This window comes from Tursiops truncatus, chromosome 8, assembly GCF_011762595.2.
Source record: "Tursiops truncatus isolate mTurTru1 chromosome 8, mTurTru1.mat.Y, whole genome shotgun sequence".
In the NCBI taxonomy this organism is placed as follows: Eukaryota; Metazoa; Chordata; class Mammalia; order Artiodactyla; family Delphinidae; genus Tursiops; species Tursiops truncatus.
Genome location: NC_047041.1, coordinates 99,060,933 through 99,088,826, shown reverse-complemented (window position 1 = coordinate 99,088,826; position 27,894 = coordinate 99,060,933). Strand labels below are relative to the sequence as shown.

Sequence of the window (27,894 nt, the reverse complement as noted above, 5' to 3'; positions counted from 1 at the left end):
ATCTCTGGGGGTGGGACCCAGGTGGCCTTGACGCACATCCCAGGAGAAAAAGCAGGTCCTATTCCTCCAGCCCATCCAGCGGCCCGAGACGGGGCCAGGGTCCGGGGCTTTCTGCAGAGGAGCGCAGTCTTCATGATACTCACAGCAGGCATGAAGGAACAGACTTTATTAATCTAGCTCTCAAACACTAGAGGCTAAAATTCAGTTGAACTCTAACAATCTATTTACAGAGTGCTGTCAGCAGACCAGGCAAGGCTGGCCCTGGGTCTTCCCCAAACACCCAACAAGCTTGGCCTCCCAACAGGCCCGAGCCGCCTTCCCCCTGTAGCCCACAGAGGACGTCTATATACACTTGACCGAACCCTCAGCGACAGGATACGAGGCAGGACGGCACCAGACCAACAGAGACACAGACATACAGACACAGATGAAGGCTGAGGCTGCCCAGCAGGCCCGAGGGCCTGGCTCAGTGCTTCTTCAGGCTGTAGGCCAGGCTGCCAGGGACCCTGGTGCCCTGCAGGGGCGGCGAGTTCCACACGGCGGAGCTGGTGCGCTTATGGTAGCGGGGCTTGCTCTTCTTGAAGATGTCCTCCAAGTCCAGTGGCAGAATGGTTCCGAAGAGTTCCAGAAGGTTCGGGGGGTGGTAGTACTGGTGGATGATGGCCTGGCTAAGCTGGGTGCCTGCAGGAGGACACCAAGGGCTGGGTCACTACCCTGGGGCTCCCCCTGCCCCCCACAAAGAGCCCTCGGCGCCCTCTCCACCTCAGCATTCCTTCACCTCCTGTCAAATCAGCTCCTCTCAGGGCCCTCCTCCAGCCGCGCCCCCCCAACCAAACACGGATAACCTCTCACTGCGCACTCCTACAGCTGCTCTCCAGCGACTCACGTGAGCCAGGCGCTCGGCTGAGGTCACTGCATGACCCCCTCATCCCCACAGCCACCTCGGAGGCAGGCCCTCTACCCGCCCCGGTTTACAAGGGTGAGATCTGCCCAGAGGCACACAGCTAGAGACTGGCAGAGCCGGGATTTGAAGACAAGTCCAGCTCCAGAACCAAAGCATCTGATGCCATCCTCGACTGCCTTGGTTGGCTACTCATCTCATCAGCACCACAGCCCCACGATGCCTGGTGCAGGCTGACACTGCCGGTGGCTCAGAGCCCGGCCAGCGAGGCTGAGGAGGACGCCGGGGGGGTCGGGAAGCAGAATGTGTGCCCGGCACTTGCCCTGCACCAGGCCTTCCTACGCTAACTCACTTCATCCTCGATAGCCCTTCTCAGCTGGGTGCTCTAAGCACCCCCATTCCACAGATGGGAAAACGGAGTGAGAGTTTAAGTAGGTTGATAAAGGTCAAGGGCTCCCCGGCCACGCTGACCCCTGCCCGCTGCCAACTCCGGAATGACTGGACGTTAAGGAGATGAAGTCGGATTCCAGTCACTGTGGGGTTCAGATGAGGTGAAACTCACAAAGCAAGCTCTCTTCTGTACAGCACCGATCCCCTCCAGGGTTCTGGCCCTTCCTCCGGGGAGCGAGACTGCAGCCCGCCCCGCCCCCAGCTCGGCCAACTCCGTAAGGCAGCCGCTGCATGCACTGGCCCTGCTCACTCCCCGAGGCCTTGCACCCAGGCCTGAGGTGGCACCTTCACACTTACCCACACTCCTGTTTAGAGCCTGTAAACTCAGCGTCCCATCCTGCTGGGCCTCAAGTACCCCCATCCCCATCTCCAACTCCTCCCCCAGCTGGCTGGAACCCCTTGCTCCAGCTCTGTGCGCTGCTGAAACCCCACTACTCTTAGCTCTATTCCCACCCCCAGGCAGCATATTTGGGTCCCTGTGGCCTGCTGGGTGGGACTCCAAAGGGGCAGCCAGATAGAGTCTGAGGTGGAACACCCAGCACCACGCCTGCCAGCAGCCACTGAAATCTAATGTATCTGTTGAGAATGCAAGCGCCCAACGTCCAGGTCTGGTCCTCAGGTGAGCCCGCTGGCCACAGGGCGCCTACCCTTCCCCAGGCGCGTCCCGAGGCCCGATGCAGACTTGTCGGCCAACGACTCGAGCTGCCAGCCCATGGGTGCAACGGGCTCCTGACCCCCGCAGCCGCTGAGCCACCCCCTCCAGGGCTCAAAGTCACAAGTGGGGACCCGGCTCTCCTGGGGAGATCCGGGCCCTGCACACCTCTGGCCCAGTTGGGGATGGGCTTCCGGGGATGGGCCTCGTCATCGGTGGAGTCGTCGCTGTTCAGATCCATCCCGTAGTTATCCGGGTTGATCTTGGGGGGCGCCCTGTGTCCCTGTGGGGTCATCTGATACGAGGTACAAGCTGGAGACTGGAAAAGATGAACAAGGCCTTCAGCTGCCTGCCCTGCAGGCTGGTGCCTCCCGCCACTGAGGAGCATGGGGCTCTGGCCACCTCCCCTCATTTCACGGGAAAAAAGAAAAAGGTTCAGGGCTCGCTTTTTAATTTAAAAAAAAAAAAATCACACCATATACATGACTCCATGTCTTCCTTTTTCATGTGAAAGTATGTTGCAAACATCCTTCTAGGTTAGTGTGTCAGTGTGTGTCCTGTGACCCGCAGCAGGGCAGTTCACTGGGAACCCCAGGATTTGTAATTTAACCATGTGGTTCAGCTAACTTCCAAGTTTTCAACATCTTAAACGGTGTTGCAATGAAAACCTTATATTACATTTTGTTTGTAACAGCATTAACAGCCTAAATGCTTGTCATTAGGGACTGGTTAGAGACCTTCTGGTACCACTAACTGGAACACAGCGGTCAAAAGTAAGAGATTTACAAGCGGTGAAACAGACAGACGTCTAGGATACATTAAATGAAAGGAAAAAAATGAGAAAAAATCAAGCTGCCAAATGGTATGTGTTGTGGACTAAATGTATTCCCCCCCAATTCCCATGTTAAATCCTAACCCACGATGTGATGGTATTTGGAGGTGGGGCCTTCGGGAGGTACTCAGGTCATGAGGGCAGAGCCCTCATGAACGGGATTAGTTCCCTTAGAAAAGAGAGCTCCCTCTCCCCTTTGGCCATGTGAGGACACAGCGAGAAGACGGCCGTCTGTGAACCAGAGGAGGGCTCTCATCAGACACTGGATCTGCCAGCGCCTTGACCCTGGACTTCCCAGCGTGTCTGTCGTTTGAGCCACCCAGTCTAGGGTAATTTGTTGCAGCAGCACGAACAGACTACGACAGTGTGGGTAGTCTGTGCCCATTTACAACTATGCATATGTGTGTGTGAGAGAAAGTGTGTGTATAAAACGTATTTACACGTAACGTATAGAAAGATAGACGCCAGACTTAGACTTTCCCTCTGGGGGTACCTTTCTTTTGCTTTATATTCTTTTATAAAGTTTAGTTTCTTTTCTTTCCTTCTTTTTTTTTTTTTTTTTTTTTTTTTTTTTACAACAAATTCTACTTTCAGAATAAGGAAGAAGATATATTTCAAATATAGTAAAAAAATAACTGGGCCAACTGTATGCTTCCACTTTCTTATGGTCCTAATACATACAGCCTGTGCCTCCGGCTACCGGGAAGAGAATAATGAGAGCCAGGGGGCCCTCTCCACCCTGATGCCCGGGCCTCACCTGCACGTCCACGGTCACGTTCAGGCTTTTGCTGGCCGCCGCGGCCTCCCTGGCTTTCTTCTCCTGCTCCTCCTGCAGCCGCTGCTCAGCCAGGCGCTGCTGTTCTTCCTGGGACCCCGGCGGAGGGCGGGATGTCACAGACCACCTGTGCATTCTCCCCTCCCCCCCACCAACGCCGCGCAGCGAGGCAGGCAGGGCAGCTCCTGCACCAGGGCCCCTGGACCAGGCCTCCCAGCCCAAAGCTCAGGGCAGACCCCGTGGGAGCCACAGGCCCGGCTCCCCTTTACCTTTTTCTTCTTCTCCTCCAGCTCCCTCTGCAGCCGCTCCTTCTGTAGCCGCAGGGCCTTCTCCCTCTCCTGCAGCTCCCTGAGGGCCGAGCAAGAGCATGTCAGGGCGGGAAGCTGAGGCCCGGCCCCGTTCCACCCTTGCCAGGGAAGCCAGGGCCCTGGCACACGCCGCAGAGGAGGGAATGGCAGGACGGGCATGCCAGCGAAGAGCCAGCAGCTGTGCTGGCGCCCAAGGGGCTAGGAGCGCTCAGCTGAGGGTCCAGGAGCACTCAGCCCCGAGGCCCGCCAGCTGGGCCCCGCGCCTCCACACCACTCAGACCTCCGTGCCTCAGTCTTGCCTGCTGTGCAATGGGGAACAGAACACCTTTCCTCCAGAGCTGCCACGAGAACAAAATGAGGTCATCTGAGCTACCGCCACTCGTCCTGACCCACAGGCCAACACCCGGCCCCAAGCCTGACACGAAGCAGGGAGGAGCCGTTCACGGCTCAGAGCCACCTGCACTTACTCGCTCATGACCCTGAACAAGTCACGGAACCTCTCTGGACCTGTGTCCCCCTCCGGGAAGTGGAGCAGCTGGTACCCATGTTGCAGGTGTCTTCAGGTGAGGATTAAACAAGGAAAGGTGTGGAAAGCGTGTGGCTCGGTACCCGCCCAAGCTGCCAAACGTTATGACCGTCGCCACCCCCTGAAGCCCCTGGCGCTGCCCGACACACATCCAATTCTAAAGTCACATCAGCTGCCGCCCTCTGTCCCCCTCCCAGACTCCTGTCTCTGATTCTGCCCACAGGACCAGGGACCCCTTTGTGCCAAAAAACACGATGGCCCTGACGCAGTCAGCCCTCTGGTTGTGACCCACCTCCTTCTCCACTGGGCCTGTAGCCACCCACAAAGACGGACACGGAAAAAAGTGCTGCCTGGTGTTTCCCAGTGTGTGGAAGCAGGAGAGAGGCCAGGCCTGGGCCTGGGCCCGCCCGAGTCTACACGCACACGGGGGAGTCCGCATCTGCACACAGGCGTAGGATCCCACATGTCTCCTGGCCAGTGGTGACGGAGGCTTACCCTCCTCGGCATCCCCAGGACCCAGCACAACCCGGCACAGGGACTGGCCTTGGATAAACGCCTGTGGAACTAAACGTGGAATTCTCGCCTATCGCAGAGACCACTGCCTCTGCGAGGGCTCATCTGCCACGGTCCCCAGTTGCGGGGAGGCGGGACAGTCTGGAAATGTTGGTGGGGGGTCAGCCCGAGTCATCACCAGCCCTGAGGAGCACGCGCGGTGGGCACGAGCCAGGGGTGCCGAAGGCCCTGCAATGAATCACAGCACGTTGTGGCCTGACTCTGCCACCCAAAGGCCCTCAGTGGCTGCTGAGAAATGCTGGCTCGTCCTGCGGCCCCACCGCCCCCTTATGTCAGCTGAGAAAAGAATGAACCAAAGGGCTCAGCTCATCCGGCTGGAAGCAGAACAGAGACACAATCCCGAGCGACCCTGCCCGTTACTCCTTGAATCTCCAGCAGCCAACACACCACGTCTGGAGCCAGGAAGAAAGCCTGTCCTTCTTTTCCAAACTCCCGAGTGAAGGCGGGAGCTGCCTCTGGGTGACGGCTACATCTGTGTGTCAGCCACACACGCACAGGAGGACGGCTGATGTGACAGCGAGGCGCCACAGAGTCACCTGGGCACCGGGCCTCCGCGACGCCTCACCTCTCGGCCTGCAGCCGCTCCAGCTCGCGCTGCTCCGCCAGCCTCTTGGCCTCGGCCGCCTTCCGCAGCCGCTCCTGCTCTTCCTCCCTCCTCCTCTGCAGCAGCTCCTGGTGGCGCCTCTCCTCCTCCTCCTGTGACCAGAGAGCAAGGTCAGGGTTCGCAGGCCAGCCCGGGCTGGAGAGGCAAGAGCGGGTCTGGGAGGGAGGAAGGGGGGGTGGGGGGAGGAGCAGCTGGCCGGAGGGCCTGTCCTTCCCAGAAGCTCCTCTCGCGTCAAGAACAGCACGGGCCGACTTCCCTGGTGGCGCAGTGGTTGAGAATCCATCTGCCAATGCAGGGGACACGGGTTCGAGCCCTGGTCCGGGAAGATCCCACATGCGCGGAGCAACTAAAGCCTGTGCAGCACAACTACTGAGCCTGCGAGCCACAACTACTGAGCCCACACGCCACAACTACTGAGGCTGTGTGCCACAACTGCTGAAGCCCATGCACCTAGACCCCGTGCTCCGCAACAAGAGAAGCCACCGCAATGAGAAGCCCGTGCACTGCAATGAAGAGTAGCCCCCGCTCGCCGCAACTAGAGAAAGCCCGCGTGCAGCAACGAAGACCCAACGCAGCCAAAAATTTAGAGAAATAAATATAAATAAATAAATTTAAAAAAATAACAGCAGGGGCTGAGCCCAGGGACACCCCATACGAGGCTCCACCCACAAGGACCACGGCAACCGGCCTGAGGCGCGTCTTGCGACAACTTCTTTTGCTGCAGCGGCAGATTTAGTAGTTAAGGGTACAGACTGGACGAAGCCAAACTCGTGAGCTGGGTGACACGAGGCGAGTCACAGAAGCCTTCTGGCCTCGGTTTTACCCTCATTGATAAAATGGGGACAACAGTCACGCCCACGCCTCCTAAGACTGCTGAGTTTATACACATGACGCACTTAGAACAGTGCCTGGCACAATGTAAATACTCCATAAATCTTAGCCATTAGTCTTATGACCCCCTAATGCCAGATCTGTGTTCCCTAGAGTCGTAAGACCGACAGTTCCCAGGAAGAGGTGGGCCCGTCATCTTAGAGGCAGAACGTTTAATCCTCGCAACAACCCTATCGAGTAGATACCACTGCTACCTGAAGGAACCAAAGCACAGAGAGGTCAAATAACCCACCCAGGGTCACACAGCTAATAGATGGCAGAACTGAGATTGGAAGTCTGGCTCCAGAGTCCGCGCACTTAACCCTCAAACTGCTGCCTCTACAGAAAACACAGGGCGGGTCCCCGTCCCCGTCCCCACCTCCATGGCCTTCGTGAAACCTCCTTGTGAGCTCAAGGCAGCAAGACCCACCAAGATCAACCCGACGCAGGGGGTGAGCCCAGCGGCCCAGGGGCGCGGAGGCAGTGCCGGCCTCCTGCTGCGTGAGCCCGGCGTGCGTACCTGCTGTAGCCACCTGAGCCTCCGCGCCTCGTCCTCCTGCCTCCTGCGCGCCTCCACCTCCCCCATCTTCTTGGCCGCCGCCTTCTTCTTGGCCTTCTCCTCGGCCAGCCGCTCCTCCTTGGCCTGCGGAGCCCACCCACAGACGCCCATTGGAGCAGCCCCCCGCCACTCAGCCGTACAGGGTGGGGCCCAGTACGCAGCAGGGCAGATACTCCATGTCCCTGGGGCCCCGGCTAGCTCCCCACAGCCCGGGGAAGGGGGCACCCGGGAGCCAGACCTGCCAGGAGCGCAGGGCTGTGCTCGGTCCCGGGCAGACCTTCCACCCTCCACGTGGCTCAGAACAGACCCCACGGACGGCCACGAGAGGGATATAGGGCATCAAACCCGTAACTTCCCGACGGGTCCAGTCCTAACCCTCGGGCCACCCAGTGTGACGGGCCTGGGTCCCGCCAGGGCCCAGCCCGCGGAAGCTGCTACCCACAGCCCGAGGCCTGCACCTTCTCCGTCTTCTCGTCGATCTGAGCAAACTTCTGCTCGATCTGCTTCTTCTTCTCCTCCTTCATCTGCTCCACCCGTTCCCGGGCCTGCAGCACCTTACGGAGGCGCTCCTCACGCTTCCTGCGGGCACAGGGTGGTCACGGGGGCCCAGCAAGGCCGGGGGAGCCGGATGGGGGGGGCGGGCACTTACAGCTTCACCTCCTCCAGCCGGCGCCGCTTGTCCTCCTCCACCTTCTGCCTGCGGAGCTGCTCGGCCTCCTCCTTCCGCCGCAGGTTCTCCAGGCGCTGCCGCTCCTTCGCCTGGGGGGGTGGCGGTGGGGGAGTGAGGGCAGCCCCGCGCTGGGCCAGGACGACCCCAAAGGCCTCCCAAGGGCCTGAGTCACGAGTGCCCTCACCTGAGCCCTGCCAAGGTGTGGGCAACACAAAAGTAAGGCTCAAGACTGGATGATTCAGATTGATCTGCTGAACCAACTAGTACTTTTCTCGTTTTTTTTTTTTTTTTTTGCAGTACGCGGGCCTCTCACTGTTGTGGCCTCTCCCGTTGCGGAGCACAGGCTCCGGACGCGCAGCCTCAGCGGCCATGGCTCACGGGCCCAGCCGCTCCGCGGCATGTGGGATCTTCCCGGACCAGGGCACAAACCCGCGTTCCCTGCATCGGCAGGCGGACTCTCAACCACTGCGCCACCAGGGAAGCCCCCAACTAGTACTTTTAAAAAGTTGTTTTTGAAATTATTATATAGCCACATCACAAGAAGTTTGGAAAATAAAGGAAAAAAATGCCATCCCTAATCTACTTCACCAGCCTATAGTAACCTCTGTTAGCGGAGGTTATAACTATATAAAAAGTTATATTTGATAAAAGAGTTAAGAATGAGGGACTTCCCTCGTGGTGCAGTGGCTGAGAATCTGCCTGCCAATGCAGGGGACACGGGTTCAAGCCCTGGTCCGGGAAGATCCCACACGCCGCAGAGCGGCTGGGCCCATTCGCCACAACTACCGAGCCTGCCCTCTAGAGCCCGCGAGCCACAACTACTGAGCCCGCGTGCCTAAAGCCTGTGCTCTGCAACAAGAGGAGCCATCGCAATGAGAAGCCCGCGCACCGCAAGGAAGAGCAGCCCCTGCTCGCCACAAGTAGAAAATGCCCGCATGCAACAACAAAGATCCAACGCAGCCAAAAGTAATAATAAGAAGAAAAAAAGAACCAGATTGGGAAGGGACAGAAAGGCAGCTTTGAAAGTTATGGTTAATGTTCTATTTAAGGGGATGGATGGGTACACATGTGTTAATTTTTTATTATTATGCTTTATAACTTTTACGAGTGTATACACACACACACACACACACACACACACACACAGTGTATCGACTCTTTCCTAACAGCTGAAAAAAAAAGAAAATACTGTCAAATGCTAACAGAGGTTACTATATAGGCTGGTGACACTGATTAGGGATGGCATTTTTTCCCCTTCATTTTCCAAACTTCTTGTGATACGGCTACATACAAATTTCAAAAACAACTTTTTAAAAGTCCTAGTTGCTTCAGCAGATCGATGCTGGTACCCTCCTCCTCCACAGGCCCAGAAAGCCCCAGGGGCATGGCCATAGCAGTAGGCAACCAGCAGGACAGGTGGGGCCTCCAAGCCCTCCCTGGCCAAGGACGAGACTGGTGCTTTACCAGTAACGGTCAGGGGATAAGGGTAGAGGCTGGGACCTGGACTAGAGGCCCACCCCTCACCCCAGCCTGGCTCCCAGTAGACAGCACCTCTGGGCTAAGCCACCCATCGGCCTTACTGGCCATTTCTCCTTGGCCACTGACCTTGACTACAGATTTCCCACCTAGAAATCTGGCCCCGAGGTAATACCATCCTAAAGACGGAGAGAAGGGCTCCGGTTCTGGGTGAGATGGAGTAGACACTCCCATCTGTCTCTCCCACTACATGTGGTGTATAACCTAACAGAATGCACGGAGCAGTTATTTGAGGCCTCTGCAAGGTAAACAGCCGCAGGCAGACTGGGGAAGGAGACCAAGCTTTGAAGCGTCACCAAACCAGCAATGAGCTGAATGCTTTTTTTTCCCTCCAGCACTAACTCAGTGAAGCCTGAGACCCCAAAGAGATCACCAAGGTGCTGACAGAACTCCGGGAAGAGCCCTCTGGTTCTGACTCAAAACGCTATGGTTTTTTCCCTCTTTTCTCCCTTCTCTCATGCTCTGGCCCACAAGCAATCCTGTGGCAACGGGGACAGCAGCAGTTACTGGAACCTGCAGAGTCAAAACTCAAGGAGGAGAACCTTCCATGCCACACTATGGAGCTGTGATCCCAAAATGCTGGGAAACACTGTTGCCTTTCTTTCTGTCTCCCAGCTGGAGGCCCTCCACGTGGTTAGGGGAGCACACAGCAGAGCAGAAGAACTAAGGCCCCAGCTTCCTGGCTGGGGGGCAGAAAGGGGGAGCCCCAGAGAAGAGGAAAGTACTGGATAGATTGAGAAAGTAATACCATAAGGTGTTTATGAACTCCCGGGCGCAGCACCAAACTGGAGATGTTTGGATTTGACCCGAACTATCACACCTGAAACTTTGAGAACTAAACTCACAGGTCACCTGCCAGATCCCAGACGGACCGCTGACTGGCACACCCACGACAGATCCAAAGAGCACGGTAAAGGCTTTGAAATCTGAATGGACATTGGAACCACAGGCCACAGAAAGCAGGTTGGAACCACAGCCAGAACCAGTGGGTTACTGCCAAAGCAAACGATCAACAGTCTCCATAAGATTTAAACAAGACCCAGAGTCTCCTAACATCATATTCAAAATGTGCAGGTTGCAATCCAGAGTTACTAAGCATACGAGGACCAGGAAAATCTCAACTCCCACGGGAAAAGGCAATCAACAGACACCAATGCCAAGAGGTCCGGTTGGAATTCTCTGACAAAAATGCCCCAACAAATAATCACAGCACTCTTAAGACAACTGGAAAAACAGAAAATCTCAGCAACTAGAAGATCTAAAGAAGAAGCAAATGGCGATTTGGAACTAAAAATACAATAACTGAAAAAAAAAAATTCAGTGGACAGATCCAAGAGCAGAATGGAGAAAACATGAAGATAAATCAAAATTTAGCCAATCTAAACACAGAGAGAAAATATACGGAAGAAAAATTAACAGAGCCTGAGGGAACTGTGAGATGACAACAAAAGTTCTATGAGGACTTCCCTGGTGGCCTAGTGGTTAGGATTCTGGGCTTTCACTGCGGTGGCCTGGGTTTAATCCCTGGTTGGGGAAGATCCTGCAAGCCGTGTGGTGTGGGGAAAAAAAAAAAAAGTCTATGAAATACTGAAAAAAAACCCAAAACCTTGAAGAAATAATGGCTGAAGATGTCCAGCTTTGCTGAAAGATATAAATCTACGGATTCAAGAAGGTCATCAAAACCCAAACAGGATATACCCAAGGAAACCCATGTCCAGCCACAAAAGAATCAAACTGCTAAAAACTTAATATTAAAACAAAGGAAAAAAAAATCTAAAAAGTAGGCACCAGAAGAAAAAAGACACATTATCTATCAGGGAGCAATGATTTGAATGACTGGGGATTTCTCATCAGAAAGTTTGGAGGCCAGACGGAAGGAGCACATTTTAAGATTGCTAAAAGGAAAGAACTGTTAATCCGGAACTCTACCTATATTCAGTGAAAATATCCTTCAGAAATGAAGGGAAATAAACTTTCTCAAATAAAGGAAAACTAAAGAATTTGTTGCCAGCAGACTTCTCAAAGAATTGCTAAAGGAAGTTTTTCAGACAGAAGAGAAATAATACCAGAAGGAAAGGTGAAGCTTCAAGAATGAAGAACAGAAATGACAAATATCTGGGTAAATATCAAGACTTCTTTTCCTCTTGAGTTTCTTTAAAATGTTTGACAGTTGAAAGCAGAAATTATTCTGCTGGAGTCATCGATGTATGGAGATGGAATATGTAAGACAAGGATCACACACAGTGGGAAGTCAAGGCATCTATAGGTGGTAAGGTTTCTACATTCCAATTCAACTGATAAGATCCTGATGCTTGGGCTTCCCTGGTGGCGCAGTGGTTGAGAGTCCGCCTGCCGATGCAGGGGACAAGGGTTCGTGCCCCGGTCCAGGAAGATCCCACATGCCGCGGAGCGGCTAGGCCCGTGAGCCATGGCCGCTGAACCTGCGCGTCTGGAGCCTGTGCTCCGCAGTGGGAGAGGCCACAACAGTGAGAGGCCCGCATAATGCAAAAAAAAAAAAAGAAAAGATACTGATGCTAAAGTAATTGTGAAAGTTAAGTATGTAATGCCTCAAAACAACCATTAAAAACCCTAAAAATGATATAGTCCGAATCGCAAGAGACAAATTAAAATGGAATACTAAAAAACATCAAGGGACCCCAAAAAAGGCAAGAAAGGGGAGACAGAAGAAAAAAACAAAGGTAACAGCCAATAATAATAAAACAGTAGATGTAAATTGAAACATACCACTAAATATATCAAATAAGACACTGTTAGATTTTAAAAAGAAACAAAACCACCACCCTGACTCAACTGTATGCTGTCTACAAGAAACTGAATTCAAATGTAATGACTGAGTTCAGAAGCGTTATGCTGAGTAAGCCAATCTCAAGAGGTCACCTGTCGTATGATTACACTCACGTGACATTCTCAAAAAGACAAAACTATAGTGATGAAGAGCACGCGGTAGGGGTGGGGGAGGGAGTCTTGTGGGGTGATGGAACCGCTCTGCATCCCAACTGCTGTAGTGGTTACATAAACCTATGCTTTCACAAAGGATAGATTTCACTGTATGATAATTTTTAACATAAATTTTACTGTAAAATGTTTTTTAATATAAAATTTTTTTTTTTAAAGATGGAAAGAGAAATGGAGAGAGATGATCATGAGTCATAGAAGCCAAGCTGGGGTAGGAAGCCAGGCTGGAGGAGGATGCTGGCCTTTGGGAGGACCCCTCAGGGAGGGAGCAGGTGGCCTTGTGCTCTCCAACCACACGGACCCAGGGAAACCCAGCAAGAGGCCACACCGCCCGCTGGCCTATGAGGAAAGCACCTGGGAAACAAAGGCCACGTGGCACCCTGAGCGCTCGCCACCCTCTCGTCCTGCCCCCAGATTCCTACTCTCAGCAGGGCTCAGCAAAACAGGCTTTTGTCCTGAAGCTTGACTATTAGGATTGCCCAGCCCAGGTCAGAGCATTTATCCTGTTGCACTGTGAATTTTATAGAAGAAAACAAGAGTTTCTTCGGTCGTAGAATCCGTGCTTCCTCTGCCCCAACCTTGGAAGGTGGGCTGCTCCCCAGGGGCCACCATCAAGCCCAAAGCAGAGGGTGGGAGGGATCCAAAAGCTTGTGCAGCCCCTTCTGCCTCCAGGGGTCTCCAATGAGCAGCCTCTCTGCCACCCATCAAACAACCACTTCATGCCGATCCCCGTGCTGGGTGCTTGACACTCGCTACTGCTCCCTGCTTCATCCAATCTCCCTGAATGAACCTCTGTCTCCACACTTTGTAGCCAAGGAAATTTAGGCCCAAAGGTTAGGAAACCAGTCCGATGCCACAGCGACCTACCTAGGTAGGTCCCCTGGCCTCCTGAGGACTGTCCCACCCGCGCAGATGTCACATGCAGGGACCTGGGCTCCCCAAAGCAGGAAAGGGCAGCTTCCTGAACCTCTTGGTCATTCCTGCAAGGCCCCGATCAGTCTGGGTGGGGCACAGGTAGCTCCTTGTAGGAGGAAAAAGTCCAAGGCTGGTTCACGGCTGTGGGCCCAGGTGCCTAGTAGGGCCCTGGCACAAAGACAGGTACATAAGAACCACACAGCCTGCTTGCTGGCATGTTGGATGACACGCCATGGCCCTGTCCACCCAGATGGGACCAGCCTTCTTGCAGGAGAGGCCAGTTCAGGACCTGCCTGTCCAGCTGCTGGGCAGCCTCTTGATCTGTCAAGCTCCACGGCAGTGCTCCTGGGGCCCTAAGACCCCTGGCTGGAGGCAGAAGCCCTCCAGGTAGGTGGCCTTCAAAGTGCCAGCGGACACTAAAGGACTCGGGGGATGCAACCTTGCAGCTGCTCGGGAGACCCTGGGAGCTGGGACTGTGGGCCGAGCAGGTCCCAGGCCCCCATGGCTCCTTGCACGCAGCCGGTGGTCCAGCTCAGCTCTGGGGCATCTGAGAAGAGAACAGCTTCTGTGGCCTTCTTTCTGGAGGATGGCACTGACAGTTCCACCGTTACCCAGCAGACCCAGATCTCCTTTCCCCACTGCCCTACCCCTCAAGGCAGCAGCTTAGGTCTGCGATCCTGTAAATCTCGGTGGCCTGGGGTCAGAGATGCCTTGTCTATTCTCTTTGCAGCCCCAGACCCTGAGGGCAAGCCCGGCACCGGCGAGGTGGGAGGGACGTGGCTGGGGGGGAACACTGCAAGATGTGGCCCTGGTGACCCATCGCAGGTCACACCCCCTCTGCTTCCTCCTGCCTGGGGACCACACCCCCTCTCATCCTCCTGGGCAGGCTCTGCAGAGGGAGGACATCGGCTCCAGAACTGCAGGGCCGGCGGGCCAGCCAGCCAGCAACTCTAGCTCACCTCCCACCTCCTGGCCCCCTTAATGCTCCCACTGATGATGTTAGTGCCTCTACAAGTGCTGTCAGTTTTGCAGGGACAGGGCTACGGCGGGTAAGTGCTGGGTGGAGCTAGGTTACAGGACAGGGAAAGGCTTTACTTACGACAAAGCTGCACTGTGGAGAAGAGGAGACAAGGAAAAAGCCAAGAGTTAATGCCAGGTGGAGGGCATCCCGGAAAGCAGGCCGCCCTCCTGAAGACGCCAGTGAGTCTGCTTGGGGCCTGCGCCCTCTCCCAGCGCCACCACTCCTCTCACGTCACCCAGGCCTCATCCCCAAGTCAGCGTCCACGTGAGTCCCTCACCTTAACTACTCAGGCCGCCGGGAGGGAACAGGGGCGGTGCCTGGGGATGGATGGCCACGGCGGTGGCCAGCCAGGCCAATTCTGCCACTTCCCAGCCCCGGATCCCAGACCCGGGAGGTCACCCTGAGCCGGCCGAGCCTCTAGGCTGCAGTGCAGAGCCCAAGGAGTCAGGACAGTCCCCAGATGTCAAGGTAGCCCAGGGTCGCAGAGGCTCAAGCTGGTTCTTGACCAGTGCCAGGTCACACCCGCCTTGGCCCAGGCCCCCGCTGCTCCCAGCAGCCTGGGGACATGCTGCAGCCTTCAGCCAGGCCGCCCTCACCTTGGGGTCCACGCGCAGGGGAGTGTTGCGCTTCATGAAGGATTTCACGCTGCTGTGAGGGGTCGAGGTCGGGGTCATGAGCGTCTGGTTCCTCTGCACGGTGTGCAGGAAGGTCCGGAGGGGCCGCACCACCTGCAGAGGGACCAGGGTCAGAGCCCGTGGGCGGGGCAGGGGGCGGAGGGAGGGCAGACTCACACTCACCTTGCTGGCGGGACAGGGCGGGGAAGGGGTCTTGCTCCTGGGGGGCTGCAGCTCTTCATCCTCCAGCTGCTGTTCTTCATCCAGCTCACTCACGGCCTGCTTGTAGCTGCGCTTCCTCCTGCCAGCGTGCGGGAGCAGCAGTGTCACAGGGCCCGCCCTCGCGTCCCCCCCAGCGCCCCCTGTCACGCCCCAGAAAAGGTCCCCCTTGCGAATGGAACTGGGCCCAGCCCCCGGGACTCCAGATTGAAAGGCACTGCAGAGGTGGGGTCTCCCTGACCAACCCTCTGCCGCCCAGTCAGAGGAAGGGGAGTGACCAGTCCAAGGTCACACGGCCAGGACACAGGAGGATGGGGGTCTGGGATCCCGTGGCCCACCCCCAGGTCAGGCTCCTCCCACAGCCTGAAGCCACCACTGTTATTAAGTGAGAGCGCCAGTCCCCACCCCTGCTGAGAGGACACGGAGGTCCCTGACCACACGCCCACCCTTCCCGAGGGAGGACTCAAGGTTCGTGCCCCTCTGGGCCCCTCAAAATGGTCGCCTGCACACGCCTTCCCGCATGCGAACCTGACACTCTGAGGCGGCTCCTTGGGGCCATCTGCTTGGTCAGTCTTGGCCTCTGTGGAGAAAGCGGTTTCAGGGGGGCGATCGGGAGAGCACGGAGGGGTCAGGGGAACACGCCCACCGGCAGTGGCCGTGGCAGGGGCGAGGCTCTCTTCCCGGCAGACCCCAGGGTAGCCAGGAGCAGAAGCATCAGGCTTAGCACTGCCCGGCCGTGACCCCTCTGTGGACGCGCAGAGCTGGCACGCTGCCCGCAGCCCGCAGATCCCTCGCCCCCAGGCCTGGCCTCTGGGGCGAGAACAGCAGGACAGTCCCATCGAGGTGGCCCTAACCACATCTCACCCACCTCTAACACTGAGAGGCGGGGGCAGAAACCTACACAAGCTGCAAGCTCTAACGGGCCCCTTGAGCGGCTTCGAAATCCCACTCCTCCCGGCCCTTGCAGCTGGGGCTGGCACGGGGGCGGGGCCTCCTGAGCAGGGTCAACATGTGGGGTGCGGGTCTGTACGTTTCAATTCGCCGCCAGGAGGAAACGCCGATCTCTCCCCCGGCTCTCCAACACTCTTTACTCCAAAGGGTCCCGGCAGCCCCTGGGGCCTATGGGGCTGGCATGGCCATTGTGCTAACCCCGTCCAGCAGCTGGGGGAGCCGTGTGCAAGCTCTCATGGCTACGGTGCTCCTCCCACCAGGGAGATGCAGGCCAGGCCCCAGAGCCCACAGCTCTCACGCCCTTTAGCCAGGAGACCCACAGAGGAGAGAAGTGCGCCAGCGACAGAGACAGAACACGAGGCCAGGTGTTCACACCCCAGGACACAGTTCCTCCTGTCCCCCCTGGAGTGAGGCTCCAGGCCTTGACCTGGCACGTTCACAGTTAACGCCCCCATTCAGGTCCCACCCCCAGCTTCCTGCACCAACCAGCCATGGCCACCCAGTGGCACTCAGCAGTGGCTCCAGCCAAAAGGTGGGAGATGAAACGTGCAGACTCGAAGGAGATCGCTGCACCCTGGGTCTCACTTTCCCTCGGCCTATCAGCCCAGAAAACCGGGCTTGCCTCTCCTCCAAGAGAAAGTCAGGCCGAGGCTACCACGGCCTGCGTGGCCCTGACGGTCTGTAGGTCGGGAGACTCACCCGGCCGCCCTTCAGAGGGCGTTCCCTGGCCGCCGGCTGCAGGCTGCGAGCTGGGCGTGCTAAGGGCGATCTTGGTGGTACTGCGGAGCTGCAAGGCGCTGCCACTGTTCTTGGGGACCTAAGGGAAGAGCCATGGCTTTGGGGTCTGCACATGGGACTCGCAGGCCCCCCCTCCCTGGCCTGCCCATCTCACCTCCGGCTCAGCTGCCTCCTCTGGCTCAGCTTCCTTGCTGGGCTCCTCCGCCGTGGGGCTGGAAGCAGAGCAGGGGGCACTGAGGGAGCCGCCCAGCCCAAGCCTCCCCGCAGAAGCCCCTCCCCTACGCCCTGGGGTAGCGACCTAGGAGGGACGGGAGGATGGGCAGCCGGAGCCAGTGGCCCCGTGGTTTAAGTCTGCGGCCTGGGCAGACGAGCAGTGCCGGCTTCTGAATTTGGCTTCGCTTGTATTCCACCAGGGCCTTGATTCGGGAGGTCGGCCCTTTCCCAGCTCCATCTCGACCCTTTGGGCCTGAATGAGCCACGTCTCTTTTGAGGCCCGTTCTCCATTCACCGCCGGCAAAGTCACCGGTCTCCCCGTCCCAAGCACTGCCCCTCTGCTCCAGAGCAGGGAGTCGTGGTGGTGGTGGAATAGTTTTAGTGACGGCAGGATGTGGCCTCCAGGAAAAGGAGCACTGGCTCAAAGCAGTGCTGGGGTGTAAGCCTGGAGCAGGAAGCACCCCACCAACCCCCATGCCACCCACCCCAGTCTGAACTGGCTCCTCACGGCTGCACTGGCTCATCCACAGGCCTCTGGATTTGACAAAGCAATGAAGCCCAGGCCCCAGGGTAAAGCTTGGAGGGGTCAAGGCGAGGCCAGGACTGACAAGCGATGTTGACAAGCAATTCGGGAAGACCTGACACCCGGGTGGCACTGCCTGGGAAGACTGGGGCAGGGGCAGGGGGCAGCGGGGGGCAGCCCAGGGGCAGTCCCTGTGATGAGGGAAGGCTCGAGCATAGGAAACGCCTCCACCTGTGGGGCTCACCTAGAAAGGGCCCCCCGTGTGCCCTGCCCAGCCCTGGGAAGGTCCCCAAGCCCTGGAACTGAACTCACCTCACTTTCTGAGGCACCTCGACATTCAGGAGCCTCTCCAGGTAACTGTGGCCTGACAGGAAAACAAAGGAACAAGAGATGCCCTCAGAATCAGCCAGGTGCCCCTCCAAGAGGTCCAGGGAACCAGGCTCTGACGGGGGCTCCACCACTTCTCATCTGCAGCCAGACCCTCTCCACCTGCAGACCCCTCCTTTCACTAGACATAGACCCTCTCGACCCCGTAGACCTCTCCCCCTTCCCTGGGTGCAGATCCTTGCCGTCAGCACTCCCTCGACTCCTACCACCCTCAACAGAGCTGCTGGCTTGATGTCTCCTGCTACCCCCTAGAGGGTAACATGCCCACCTGAGGGCGCGTCTTGGCTCCTTCACTGGGCTGGGAGTATCCTGGGAAGAGGGACAATGGCCAGCTCCAAGCCTCCAACTCCCAGCCCAGGCCAACACAAAGCAGCTTATTCATTCAACAAACATACGTCGAGGGTCTATACCATGCACAGGCCCTGGGGACCCAATGGAGCAAACCAGACTGGGCCACGACCTGGTCTAGATAATCATCAGATAATCCTGTAACCGACATGTGACATGTGCCACGACAGAAACAAGCAGAGGACTTGAAAAGCCTATAATGGGAAGCCGAGCTGGTCTGGAGGCTGGGACGTAAAGGATAAGAAGGTAAGAAGGTCGCAAAGGAGGAAGGGGAGGGAGGAGGATGTCCTGGACAGTGGTTCTCAAAGTGTACTCTGGGGTTCTTGAAGTAGACTGCCCAAGAGGACCCTTTTGGGGGACCCATGAGGTCCTAACTATTGCCACCATAACACCAAAATGTTATCTTCCCTTTTCATGGTGTTGAGATTTGCCCTGAGAGAGTGAAAGCAATGGAGGTAAAGTACGAAGCCTGGGTACCAAACTGCACCCTACACTCGGGACGGAAACGTCTGGTTTCACTTAAGAATGTCCTTGGTGAAGGAATGAAAACTGTTAATTTTATTAAATCTAAACTTAAGTACATGTCTTTCTAACACACTACGTGATAAAGCAGGAAGTATGCAAAAATGCCCTTGGCCTGCATAGCCAAGTCTCTGAAAAGCACGGGGGTCTGAGGTCTCAGCTGAACTGGCCCCTTTTTTAACGGAATGCTGTTTTTAAGTCAAAGAACTGACAAACTATGGCTAATCAAGCTTGGGTATTTGGCAGACATTTTCTTAAAAATGAACAAAGGGGGCTTCCCTGGTGGCGCAGTGGTTGAGAGTCCGCCTGCCGATGCAGGGGACGCGGGTTCGTGCCCCGGTCCGGGAAGATCCCACATGCTGCGGAGCGGCTGGGCCCGTGAGCCATGGCCGCTGGGCCTGCGCGTCCGGAGCCTGTGCTCCGCAACGGGAGAGGCCACAACAGTGAGAGGCCCGCTTACCGCAAAAAAAAAAAAAAAGAACAAAGGGAGTCTGTCCCTTCAAATAAAACGAACAGTATTTGTTGCCAAGAATAAAAAACTGAGCCCACAGAAAAGCCAAAAATAGAATTTTGGACCTTGTATCCACCACCATGAACTTCATAGCTTCCCAGTACCTAAAGATGTTTCTGATGAGACCAGAAAGCAAATGTGCTCCTTTAAAAAAATACATAATGAAGTGTGTCGACATCTGGAAGATGTGCGTAACGCCACATATTTGTGAGTTCGCACACATTATCTGGAAAAAAAAAAAAGAATATGCACCATTATCTGAAAAGGCTTTTAAAGCACTCTGCCCTTTTCCAACTGCGTATCTGTGTAAGGCCAGATTTTCTTCATATACTTGAACCCAAGCAACACAATGCAACAGAGTGAATGCAGAACCCAGCTGTCTTCTTTTAAGCCACACACGAATGGGATCTGCAAACCGCAGAATAACGCCAGTCTCCTCATCACATTTTTGTTTGGAAAACAGTTATTTTTTCTTAAAAAAAAAAAAAACCAACAAAAATAAACACAACTAACCTTAACAGGTAATTGGCTTGTTACTTTTACATTAAAGTATTAAATAATACTTTTAATATCAAAACAGTAAGTAGTATTAATATAAAAAATAAAATATTAATGAATATTAAGAATTTTTTAATCCTTCAAGTTAATTTCTAATACAGTAACTGTCAATAGATAGCGTCCTCATAATCAAAAGTTCTTTGGGGTCCTCAATAATTTTGAAATCTGGAAGCAGGGGCTGAGGCCAAAAGTTGAGAGGTGCCAGTCTCGGCAGAAGGAACAGCATCTGCAAAGGCCATGAGGCAGGAAAGAGCAGGCTTTGCTGGGCACAGAAGAAGCCTGGCTCGGCTGGAGCATCTGGGCCACAGGTGCGTGGCCAGAGGTTTAAGGCTGAGGGAGCCGAGGCCGGAAGCAGGGACTTTCCTGGGGTGAGGCAGGCAGGCCTGGAGGTGTGGGAGGGCCAGCTCCCACCTGAGGGGTCTGTATCCAAGAGACAGCTCACATCCCCTGCCCCCCATCCCAGCTCAGGGCTCGCTGATGAGGGGGCAGAAGGGTGAGAAGATGCCCATGTGACCGCACAACTATTCCACCAGCGCAAAGACTGCTCTGGAATGTTAAGTACCACCTGCATGCCATTCAGGCTTCAGAACAGGTCTAGGGGCAGGGAGGAGGCCTGGAAGGGGGTCGAGGGGCACCACACTGGCTCCAGAGGCTCCCCCGAGGCCCCAGACCTGTTATGGGCGTCACTGGAGGTCCTCTCTCCCCGGCTCACCTCCCCGCTCCCCTGCTGCAGGTGCTTCCTTCCCCTCCCACAGTAACAAGTTACACTCAAATCCTGATATCAAGGGCTGCTTCTGGGGTAACCCAAACTAAAATCCAACCTCTGAGTTGCCCACCCAGCCAAGCCCCAGGGCCTGGGTGTCAGGAAGGCCTCCAGGAAGCCCCCTCTCCCCTCCCTGCTCCACACCCTTGAGCGCCCGGAGGGTCACCCAGGCCACACCTCCACTGAGCTTCAGGGACCCAGGCCATCTGCAGTTTTATCATCCAGTTTTGTTTTGATTTAGATGGACTGAGCTGTACCATAGCCAAGCACTAAGATGGGTCCTCTACCCACATTCAAGGCAGGTGTTCTTACCATTTAACACATGGGGAAACTGAGGTTCGGAGAAGGGTGTGCCCCAGGCCCCCCAGGCTCTGTGTGACTCCAAGGCTTAACCACTGTGTTTGACTGGCTTCCTTCCACAGGACTGGGTCAAAGGCGAATCAAATCAGAAGCCCACCCGTGTGCAGGGCAGGGGGCCGAGCAAACGGACTGGCTTAAGAAGAGCTTCTGGATGTCTGACCAGAAGCATGGGGAGGGCCTCTAGGGTCTCTCCCCAAACCTCCCTCTAGAGTTCCAGGCTTGCCCGCCCCCTTGGGCCCCTGCCCAGGATCAGATTCACACCTGAGGAAATCTCGAAGGCAGGGCAGAATCACTGGGGCCCTTCTGAGAATCCAAAAATGAACAGTGTGCCAGACCGCATGTCTGCACAGGCCCCCGACTGTGTGTCCTTGAGCCCCAGGCCCTGGAGCAAACCCTTCCCCAGGCGGGGAAGAAACCGGGCCCAGGGAGGTGCCCTCACCTGCCTGACAAGCCCGCCCTGTGGCTTTCCACCTGGCCTCCTCAGCAAGCAGCCACCATCCCAGAAGGGACGAAACATGTGGGGCTCTTCCCAATTTACAGACTTGGTAGCCTCCTTAAGCCTCAGTTTAAATGTACAGCTGGGGCCAGACCAAACAGTTACGTTAACAGGAGGCGGCCCACAAACATGGTGAATCTAAGCGAGCCTCCACAGGAAGGAAGGGGAACACGCGGGCCCTGGGGAAGAGGCCCGGGTTCAAGCTCAGCATGGCATTAACCACGGGGACACTGCGGCCAACGGCCCCGGACCTCAGTTTCCTCATTTGTAAAACAAGAGCGTGGGACCAGATCTGCCCTGTCCAACGTGGTAGCCACTAGGTACGTGCGGCAACTTAAATCTGAACTATGTAAAATGTAATAAAACTAAAAATTCAGTTCCTCGATCAAACGAGCCACATTCTGAGGGCTCAACAGCCATTCGTGGCTAGCTAGTGGCTACAGTATAGGACGGCACAGATCCGGAACACTTACGCCACCGCAGAAAGTTCTGTGGACAGCTCCTTGCTAAACGGTCCCCAGAGCCCCTCTGGCTGAGCCAGGCATGAAGGACCACCCTCCGCAGCCTTGCCCAGAGCTGAGCCCCAGACTCACAGATGATGCGGGCGGAGGCGGCCGGCTCTTTGGTGGCCTTCCTGGCAATCCTTCTGCTTGATCTTCGGACGGTGCTCTCCTCTTTGGAAACCAGGGAGTAATTCTGGGCCAGCGAGACCTGGGGACCCGGGGAGGACGGGGCGATCAGGCTGCGCCGCACTGACCTGCGGTCCACACGGGAGCCCGTGGGTGTGGAGAAGTTATCCGGCAGGATGGGAGCCAGCACCCGCTCCCGCCACGGGGAGGCCGGAGAGCTGGGCGAGTCCTGCGGGCCTGGGGAGGTCGCGGCAATCCTGAGCTTGGAGGCGGACCTTCCTGCTCCAACCCCTCGGCCCTTGGGGTCCTGGGGTGTAGTTATCAGGGAGCTCACGGTGACAGACTCCAGTCTCCCGGTCTCTGGCTTCTGGGGTGTAGAGTCCTCCTCCGAGGTCAAGGTGATCTGGGAGGCCAGAGCAGCGGCCGGAGCCGGGGTGGGGGGTGGAGCCTGGGCAGACTGGAGCTGGCTGAGGTGCTGCTCAGCGCTCCGGCGCTCGCTGATGCCAATCTCCACCATGGGTACCAGCTGGCACTGGGCCGGGCTCTCCTTGGGCTTCTCGGTCAGCACCGGGGGAGACTCAGGGGTGGGCGAAGGCGTGGCTGCCGTGGAGGTTGCTGCAGCTGCGGCCGCAGCACGGGTCACCCGCCGCAGGACGGAGCCGTTCTCCCCCACCACTGTGGCCAGCTTCTCCACCTTGTCCTTGCTGCGGAGGTGCCGGGAGCTCCGATGGCTGCTCCGCGTCTTTCTGCGGGACAACCTGCTGGAGGAGGTGGAGCAGAAGCTGAGATGACCCAGCAGGGCGGGGAGGCTCCCCAAAATTCCAGCTGCAGGCACCGGCCTCCCCAGGAGCCGCCAGCTCAAGTGGAGTCTGAAGCGGAGGGCTAGGAGGCAGAAGACCGGGGTTCTGGTCCAGGCTCTGCTGCCTCTAGCCGTGACACCCCGGCTGCCCCTCTCTGGGCCTCAGTCTCCCTATCTGTAAATTGGGATGATGCCTGTCCTCTCAGAACCACTGGGAAGATTAAACTCCCCTAAACCTCCCACTGACCGGGGTCACACTGGGCCAAGCACCTTGCTGGAGGCATTGCTCATGCTTTCGCCTAAACCACCAGACAGCCCTGAGAGGCAGGGACCATTATCCTCACTTTAGACTCCAGAAACTTGAGGCTTAGAGACGTGGAAAATTAACCCAAGGACATACAGTTGCTAAGGGGCAGAGCTGGGGTGTGCACCCAAGACCACCTGACCCCCAAGACCCAGCCTCTTTCCCCTGGTACTTTGCAGCCCATGGTCGTTACCAGGGTAGTTATAACCAGCACAGCAACAGGGGGTTAGGGAACAGTGCCCGGTCTACACCTCTGGTCACTCTCCCCCAAGCAGAAGGTCAGGTTCTCTTGCTTCTCCTACCTCTGGAAGGAGAGGCCCAGATCAAACACCATCCCCACCTCCAACACACACAAGCTCTGGACTCCACGGCCTCGGGTCACGCTTCATTTCCCCTGGGCGGCTCCTCATGTCAGTTAATACCTGCGAATCAAGCTCTCCACGTGGGCCCCAAGCCTCCGGCCCCTCCTACCTTCTCCGGACGGGGTCTCTGTTTTCATCCTGAACATAAGAAATCCGTCTCTTTTTCCGTCGGTTCTTCTGAGAAGGTGTTTTGGGCATCAGCTCGGGCTCCTTGCTGAATTCTCTGTTTGGTAAAAGAGGGTGATGTTCGAGGCTGCCTGGAAACCATGGGTCCCCCTTCCCCACCCAGCCCGACCCTTGCCCCCTTCCTGGCAGTGCCTGGTCAAGCTGGGGTGACCAGCACCAAGCGAGCTCTCCAAGGCTGCACGTGAGTCACCGCAGGCACTCAGGGCTCCGCCCCCCCCCCCCCCCCCCCCCCCCCCCCCGGCGACATGGCAGGGAGCAAGGTTGCCAGGCAGCCCCACCCTCTGAGGTGCAGCCCAGCACTTCTCCCCCTGCTTCCCATCACCCTAGCCCTGAGCATCCCGCGCACTCAGCAGGGACCGCTGGCAGCCTGTCTGTTCTGCCTGTCAGGTGGGGAAGCGGCCCCCGCTGGGGACTCAGGCAGCCCCGGGTCCGTCCCTCCCGCACCTGGTGAACATGCGCTCGGCCTCCTCCTCGATCTCCTCCAGCCACACCATGTCCTTATTGTCCACGTTGCAGACAAACTCCAAGAGCTTCTGGTCACAGAGCTCCAGCAGGTGAATGGGCCCTGGGGCTGTCGTCCCCATGATGGCTCTGTCTGGAGAAAGCAGAGATAAGAGGCATGAGGGTTCAGGGCTGGAATCTTCACACTCTTCAATGCCGCCCCATCCCCACCCCACACAGCACGTTGTCCCCAGAAGCCCACAATGACCAGCCAATTGTGGTGTCAATGGACCTCCTTACAAATGGCCGTCTCTGGGGCTTAAAAGGACAGGGCACGGCCAACTGCCTTCCTGGATCAGGAGAAACTGTGGTCCCACCAGGTAGGACCCCTTGACCTGCCCAAAGGCCTGCTCTTACCCTCCTAAGGGCTCCTCTCCTACTGTCGGAGGGTGAGTTACCCACGAGCTGACCCCAGGCATCAGGCCAGAGAACATCAAATCCAACTGCCTCTTTGGGAGGCCAGTGGCTGGAAGGGGTTCTGCGTCCCAAAGTAGTGGGTAAGAAAGCAGGGTCTACAGACAGGCTCTTCTCTAAGGGGCCCCTACAACCCTCTCCCTTGAGCTGAAATGTCCTTGAGACGCATGAGGGAGCACGAGGGGAGCGGATAAGCAATGTCTTGTTTTTAGGAAAACTTGTCTAGAAATATCAGGCAGTGGAAAATACAAAATTAGTTTTCTCTTAATTTCCTTTAAAAAAATTTTTTATTGAAGTATAGTTGATTTACCATGCTGTGTCAGTTTCAGGTGTATGGCAAAGTGATTCAGTTATACATATATATTTATTGTTTTTAAGATTCCTTTTTATTACAGGTTATTACAAGATACTGAGCACAGTTCCCTGTGCTATACAGTAGGTTATCTATTTTATATATAGCAGTGTGTATATCTTAATCCCAAACTCCTAATTTATCCCTTCCCCCTCTTCCCCCTTGGTAACTATATTTGTTCTATGTCTTCACTTAATTTCTTAAAAAACTAGGAACTCAAAAAAGCAAACAAATAAACAAACAAAAACAAAAAAACAACCGGCAACTCAGATATTCTCCTCAAAGCTCAGTTATAAAATCATCACCAAAGCCCCAGGCAAGGAAGAAGTGTTCTATTCTGGTCATAGCAGGGGCTCAATAAATATCCCGACTGGTAGAGTGAATGAAAGAACAAATGACTGGGTGACAGTCGTTAGCCACAATAACAGACTGCATGTCTCATGCCATGGCAGTAACCCACCACCCTGGTCTACAACTTCAAAACCCAGAACCACGCATAGCTCAGCCTCCCACCTGAGATGGGAACTCCTGGAAGGAGGGGCTCAGTCACCCCTTACAGAGCTTAATGCCAGGTCCTGTTGCAGCCTCATAGGACTTCCTGGGGCCTGATTGCCAGGGCACACGAGCCTTTGTTCCTTGAGCAAGCTCTGCCCTCTGTCTGGAACCTTCTGTCTCCTATTTTGTGCAGCTCATTCCTCAGCACTTGGCTCTCAGCAACTCAGGGAGGACCTGACCACCAGCTACCATCCTATCCATCAATTTCAATTCTCCGCATGGCACTTGGGTGACTGTATCTGTTTGCTTGCTGCCTGTCTCTGACCACTAAGCGTTTGTTCCCTGAGGACAAGCGTTTGTCTGTCTTGCTCGCAGCTTTGAAAGCCCAGAGTATGGCACAGTGCCTGGCACAAAAGGGATACTTGTTAAATGAATTCATTCATCTATCAACTCTATACCTAGAAATAAACATTCTACAGGTACTCCCACCCCAACACATACACACGTACAGGGACACCAAATGAACTCATTCTACACAGGTTAGGGCATGCCTTACTCATCCAAAGGCCTACTCCTAGATGCCAAAGGCAGAACTCATCAGGGCAGGGCCAATCGGGCAGGACTGCAGAGGCTTTGGGTAGAGACAGCTCTGCAGCCAGCCAGTCAGCGACACAGCCTCTCGGCTGCCATCCTTCTGGATCCCCCCAGTCCCTCTGTCCCAGAGCTCAGTCAGCCCTGGCTAAGGGCAGGAACACAGTTTGAGGCTAGGAAAGAGAAAAATGTTAAAGGAAGACAAAACACTTTGTTGCTATGGAAATCAACAACTTGCTCTTTTTTTTTAAAAGTATTTGTTCAAAATGGCAAAGTGGGCGAAAGCTTCTTTCACAAAGTGCAAAAAGGTGTTTGGGCTTCTTCCACGAGGAAGTTTGTTTTCAGCAGCCTCAGCCTGGGTATTTAAAAAGGGTCATTGTCATTAGATCAGAGGTGACCCTGTGAAAGGAGGGATCAGTGTAAGAATGAGGGTCCTGGGAAAAGCAGCAAAAATCTCTTCAGCCCCTGCAAGAACCTGGGCACAAACCCAGAGCACCCTACATCCCAGCAAGGGCGAAGGGTGCTTGTTCATTTTCGTCTCCCAATACTTCTCTCACATCATACACCAGACGAGGGCCCCACGGTCCTCCTTCACAATACCTGTTCTTTTGAGGGTGCAGGAAGTCGGGCACCTAACTGTGACCTCGCCTCAGCAAAGAAGGGTCACAACAGTTGCTTTCTTTAAAGAGTCCTACTCCGTGCTTGGACGGAGCATCATCTCATTTAATTCTCACCACAACCTCAAGGAGACCCTCGTGCAGATGAGCAAATCGAGGCAAAGAGAAGTTAAGTCAAGGGCAAGGCCTGGATGTAAATTGTGCTCTTAACCACAAGCTTTGCCGCCTACTCCATTTCAACCTCGGGAAGGCAGGGGCCAAGTTCTGGCTCTGGGCGCCCCAGAGAAGGCCACTGTCAGTGAACGTGCTTGGGAAATGACAAGATCAGGGGTAGCAGTGGACTCCAGAAATGGTCACTTTAAAATGTTGCTCAGCCGATGGGGGAGGTGTTGAGCGAGAGTTAACTGTACAGAAATGCCATCTGGCATAATTCCGTCACACAAGCCGGTCGGTGTGCGCTTCCTGCGCGTCCAAATCAACAAAGGGCCTCCTGGGCACAAAAGAAGGTGCTAGGCACCGGGAGGGGGAAGGGACGGGGTTATTCTCTAGGATGGAGGGTGGGGGTCATCTCTGGCCCCAGGACCAAGGCAGGTCACCTCGTCACTTGGAAGAGGTGATCCATCCACTGCCAGGCCGCAACGGGGGGTAGAGGGTCACGTCACGCCCCCGGTCCGGGGCTGGAGGAAGGGGTAACAAATCGCTAACTACCCCCCCACCCCCGCCGGTCGCCCGCGCGCACTCACTCGACTGCACCGCGTCTCCTAAGTGCTGCTCCGATCCAAGTCCGACGACCTTCCCAGCACAAATCTCAGCCCGCCCAAGTCCCACCGCTCCCGGCCTCCAAAGCTCGCGGCTGCAAGGAAGCAACGGGGCGGTGCAGCGCGGGCCAAACCTACGATTTTCAAAACTGAAGGCTCGACCAATCCCCGGCAAGTTTGTCTGTGCGGCTGCAGAAACCTAAGCCAATCAAGTAAAAGGAAGCACCAGTCCGGCCATCTATTGGCTACTTGGATTGGCAATCTGCGGGACTAAGAGGCGGGGAAAGGAAGCTTTGAAACTTTAACCCGAACAGCTTCCGGGAACGGCGGCGCGCGGCCTAGAGAGTGAGTCGCCCGCGGTGGGGGTTGCGCGCGCAGGACCTCGCACGCCGGAACTACACGTCCCAGCGTGCACTGCGAGTGCCCTAGGGGACGTGGGAAGTGCGTGGGGCCTTAAGTCGTGGACCTGGAGGTTGTGCTCTTTCTGGGAGTCTTATGCTTTGCCATTGCCATTA

General features: G+C 55.9%; 1 protein-coding gene across 9 annotated transcripts; it reads right to left on the bottom strand.

The window, feature by feature from the left end:
• Positions 1-151: 151 nt before the first annotated feature.
• INCENP (inner centromere protein) lies at positions 152-27,514 on the bottom strand. 9 transcript variants are annotated; one of them, XM_033860820.2, is made up of 21 exons: positions 27,365-27,479; positions 25,970-26,177; positions 24,096-24,246; positions 23,575-23,688; positions 22,335-22,761; positions 21,965-22,082; positions 17,739-17,790; positions 16,845-16,902; positions 16,652-16,769; positions 15,530-15,581; positions 14,966-15,083; positions 14,765-14,896; positions 14,247-14,258; positions 7,700-7,911; positions 7,509-7,629; positions 7,012-7,134; positions 5,583-5,713; positions 3,880-3,958; positions 3,593-3,700; positions 2,172-2,322; positions 152-681 (listed from the first exon to the last, which is right to left on the bottom strand). In XM_033860820.2, the coding sequence occupies exons 2-21, from the start codon at positions 25,971-25,973 to the stop codon at positions 467-469; spliced, it is 2,496 nt and encodes an 831-aa protein (XP_033716711.1). In that variant the 5' UTR covers positions 25,974-26,177; positions 27,365-27,479; the 3' UTR covers positions 152-466. The 9 variants fall into 9 exon arrangements, with proteins under 9 accessions (XP_033716711.1, XP_033716703.1, XP_033716706.1 ...); XM_033860812.2 differs by having other exon boundaries at positions 21,965-22,761; positions 27,365-27,480; XM_033860815.2 differs by having other exon boundaries at positions 7,700-7,809; positions 21,965-22,761.
• Between the last annotated feature and the right edge of the window lie 380 nt (positions 27,515-27,894).